At 30.0% G+C, this 4,479-nt stretch overlaps 1 protein-coding gene across 1 annotated transcript; it reads right to left on the reverse strand.

Moving 5' to 3' along the window:
- Positions 1-2,088: 2,088 nt before the first annotated feature.
- On the reverse strand, positions 2,089-3,520 carry LOC101514113 (zinc finger protein GIS). The gene has a single exon (XM_004514108.4). It carries the CDS (start codon positions 3,233-3,235, stop codon positions 2,411-2,413), a length of 825 nt encoding a protein of 274 aa, XP_004514165.1. The 5' UTR covers positions 3,236-3,520; the 3' UTR covers positions 2,089-2,410.
- Positions 3,521-4,479: the final 959 nt, after the last annotated feature.

Genomic DNA, 4,479 nt, shown 5'->3' on the forward strand with positions numbered 1-4,479 from the left:
CTTTTAAGAAAGAGAAAATTTTAATGTTGACAATCATATTTATTTTACAAATTTCTTAATCAGAATTAGTTCAATAATTCTCAATAATATAGTGAGATCTAAAACAAGTCTAATATGCGTGATTTTTTTAATTATATAAAAATTAACATAAAATAAGTTTTTGTACGACATAAAATGAAAAATTTAATAGTCGTATTTTTGAATTAATCATATTTTTAATTTCTGTAATTTAGCCAACGATGATGAAAGTAGTGTAATATGATATAAAAGCAATGGTACATAAGGTGGGAAAATAAAGATGGCAGTGTAATACCATGTTCATATGTTCTTTATAAAGCTGATTGAGATGAGAAAAGGAAGATAGACACAATACATCCTTTTCTGAAGGTTTGTTTGTCCATTTTAAATCCAAGAAAGCCCTTTGGCATTGGTACCACTTCTTTTGAATGATGATGATGATTTTTATGTTTTTTGTTTTTTAAACAATGCATATAATAAAGAAACTGACCCATATGCTTTCCCAACTTGTGGGTCAACATTTTAATAAGTAACCATCAACTTAGTAATTATTCACTAGATGTTGTCAACTTCAATTTTTAAAGAGTTTAATTATTATGTAAATTTTTTTTACAGTAATGTCATTATATTTCAACTATTTATGAGGATGACTTTAAAATTAATTCTAGTAAAAATAAAATATCATAATATAAGGTTGTGATTGTCCAAAGAATATAAAAAAAAAATATTTACAATAAATTAAATTATTTTTAAATGACTAGTAAACACATCATTCATTACATGCATACATCAATTTCTAATTCTGCTCAAATATGATCTCCTCCATACAAAACAAAAACACTGAAAAATTTCTAACATCATAGGACCACTTTGGTTCATCAATATCTTCAACCAATTGTGTCAACTTGGGTCAATCTAAACTACAAACTATATTGAATTGAACAAAGAAAAAGCACCAACATGTTCTTGAACAATGAACATGTCCCTTCTCTCATTTATTACTATACTCTTGCATCATATTTGCTTATCTATATTGGTCTCATGGAATAATTAAGGGTTCCTATTGTTTTCTTTCATCTTATATAGGTAGACAAAATAGGCATAATATTAAACTCATATTCATGAACACATAATAATGTCACAATCATTTTCAACATTTTTTTTACTAGTGAGTGAAAAATAAAAGGAGCATGTACAAATATAATTTTTTTTTAAAAATGAATTAATATTTTGAATGTCTACTAATGGACATGGAAATATCACTTTCATTTCTGCAAGATTTGAACAGACCATCATCAAACCTTATCATGACATATCACAATTACATTTGCCATATTGAAATTTGAATCATAAAAATTAACCACCTCTCTCATCAACCCCACATTGCTTTGGACAATATCATGGATTTAGCCACACGTGTGTTTGGACAAAATGTTCATGCGCACCCATGACCTAACTCTATTCAATTCATACCCCACACGTGTGAGACAGTTTTTTTTTTTATCTCACCCAACAACCTGACTATACATAAATTTGTGTTAAAATAATTCAGCATATAGTAGACATACATAACTACAACAGCTCATTCTTTGTTTGTTTTAAACAACAATTCATGTTTATTTTTTTTTCCAAAAAGCTAGTAAAAATCTTGTATGAGCGGATCTAGGAACAAAAATTTGTAAAAAATATTGTGAAATTCGGTAATGAATTCTCTCCATTGAGATGAGATAATAATGAAATCTGAACCATTAAATAAATAAAAAAATGAAATATAAAAAATGAAAAAAAAATTTAAGGGTGAAAGTGAGATTGAAAGCACATGAGAAAATATGAGAGAAAAAAAATAGAGAGAATTTGTTCCGGTGAAATTCTATCATGCATCACTAGCTTGAAATACTTTTCTTAATATTGATAACTTAGAATAGATAGCAAATTCTTAATGTTGAACTCTTGGTGAAAAACTAAAAAAAAAAAAAAATAGAAGGAAATGATAATCACTTAATTAGATTGTACTTAAATAGCAATTTATTCTTAAAATCAAATGTAAAAATGTGAAGGAAGAAAAAGGAATGAGAAACAAATTCTTCCACCAGAAGTAACTAAAGGGAAGAAATTTCTAATATTTTATATATATATAAATAAATATTATTCTCCCAAGTTGCTTACAATCTCATAACTTAGCTCAATCATTCCTAATAAGTTAATTGGCCGACACTAATACTATTTGTATGAATAATTGACATGTTATTACCAGCATAGTTTTAAATTGCAGCTCAGATTATGATGCAACCGTTGCAACAACAATTACAGATGCGATGTTGTTGTAGACACTTCAAAAACTGTTCTATTATGACTTCAATTGCAGTTGCAGATCCTAATTTAAAGCAAATTTTTAAAGATGAAGATCCAAACTAACATGGTCACTACGTTTAGCGTCATAAACATAGCGATTTTGCGTCGAAGAAGAAGCTGAAGGTACTCCATGTCCAACTTGCATACCCCTTTCCTCAGATGCAAGCAAAGGCAAAGAGCGTTCATGGTTGAAACTAGGGTTACTCTGAACGGCACCGTTTGGGATTCTCCAAAAAGCTAACGGACTACCATTAATAGGTTGAGAGTAAGAAGATGAAGAAGAAGAAGAATTTGGGTGGTGGTTATAAAACCTAGCAGCACTTGAGTTTGTGTTGTTGTTCCATGTTGGATAAGAAGCCATTGATGATGATGATAATGATGATGATGATGATGATGTGAATCTATAGTTTATGAATGGATGTTGTTGTTGATGATGATGATGATAAAGATGTGGATCAGAGAAAGATGTAGCATGTACCATAGTTGATTGAAGGTGTGCGCGTTTCGCGTGTTGTCTTTCTCTTTTGTGTGCGTTTTGGTGTCCTCCTAAAGCTTGTGAAGTCGGGAAATTTCTACAACAATAATGGCATTCGAATCTTCGATTGTTTTCATTGTTGTTGTTGTTCTCGTTGTTGTTAATGTTGTTGTTGTCATCAACAATTTCAAATGTGTTAATGTTGTTGGTTGTTGTTTCTGGTGAGTCAGAGTGGTGGTCTGTGGTGGTGGCATCTGATCCGCCAAATTCGATACCGAAGAGGCGGATGCCTTTTTCTTTTGGTGGAGGGCGGATGAAGGGAAGTTGAGAGAAAGACTCAACGTTCATTAAGTCATGTGTTTCTCTTTCAGTGATTTTGTTGTTGTCCATGATGAGAATGAATAAAGAGTGTGTTTGAAATTGTGAGAGAAAATAATAATAGAAGAGAAAGAGGTGAAGGGGTGTGGTGTATGAAGAAGGGGGGTGTGTGTGGTGGGACCTATAAAGAGAGAGAGAGAGTGGGGACTATGGATGGACAATTGGGTCTGATCCATCTCAGAGTGAATTGCCTGACAATCGCCACACAAAGTCTCAGACTCTCTGCCTTTGCCTTCTCAAAGTACCACCTTAATTCACTCCCCTTTCACTTATCTTTGTTTTCATTCACATGCTACTTCTATACAACTCTTTACACACCCACCTTTTTCTTTTCTATTTCTTATTTTGTTTTAAGATTTTTATAGCCAGTGGTCCAAATATAGACTAAGACATTTTTATCTTATTCTAGAGAAAATTTGGTTTATCTAAAACGAACAATTTACTTTAAAGAATAAAATAAATAATATTAATTATTTATTATTAAATAAATTATTGTTATTTTGTACATATGTATAATCAATCACGAGTAGCTATAATATCAATGATTGATCTACTCACTTTATCAACTTTTCACTTTAGAGAAACTAAATTCTTCTAGAGATTACCAATAAATAAAGTGCGAAGAATGTAGAATACCGATATTGAAGGGCATTGTAGACAAATTACGAAAGCAACTTGCTTAAGTGAAGTATGATAGTCAAACTAGATCGGTGATTGGTGATTAGTTATTTTATGTTAGTTTCATTCTATTACTAATTAGTGGAAGTTCGTTTACATATGCCCTAAAATCAAGTGCATTTTAAACATATCTATTTATTTATCTAATGCATATACTTGTAAACTAAGCTTGAGTTTTATTTCCTGAGTGTTCTAATCTATTTCAAAAATACGATGAAATACAACAAAAATACAATTATGAATATAATACCATACAAAATTATTAAATATAGTTTAAAAACTATTATAATTAATATGTATCAATTGTTCAAGTATTATGATTGGTGTTTTATTTTTGTTGTTAAATAAATCTGTAATATAGACAATCTTATTCTTAAATACTCAAATATTATTGGATCATTTCTTGTTAGTTCTGAGAGGTCTTTTGTCTTTTCATGTTTTCAACATCAATCTAATTTTTCTATCACGACCTCTTTTAAATATGTACCCATCATGCAATTATTTTCCTGAAATTGGAATCTTCTTTATTTTCTTGAAAACTAACTCTTTGTGTTATGATTTATACTAACTCCATAGAT

This window comes from Cicer arietinum, chromosome 4, assembly GCF_000331145.2.
Source record: "Cicer arietinum cultivar CDC Frontier isolate Library 1 chromosome 4, Cicar.CDCFrontier_v2.0, whole genome shotgun sequence".
Classification (NCBI taxonomy): Eukaryota; Viridiplantae; Streptophyta; class Magnoliopsida; order Fabales; family Fabaceae; genus Cicer; species Cicer arietinum.

What these genes read in the sequence shown, in the direction of transcription:
- LOC101514113 (XM_004514108.4), bottom strand. Translation starts at nt 3,235, where the DNA reads ATGGACAACAACAAAATCACTGAAAGAGAAACACATGACTTAATGAAC.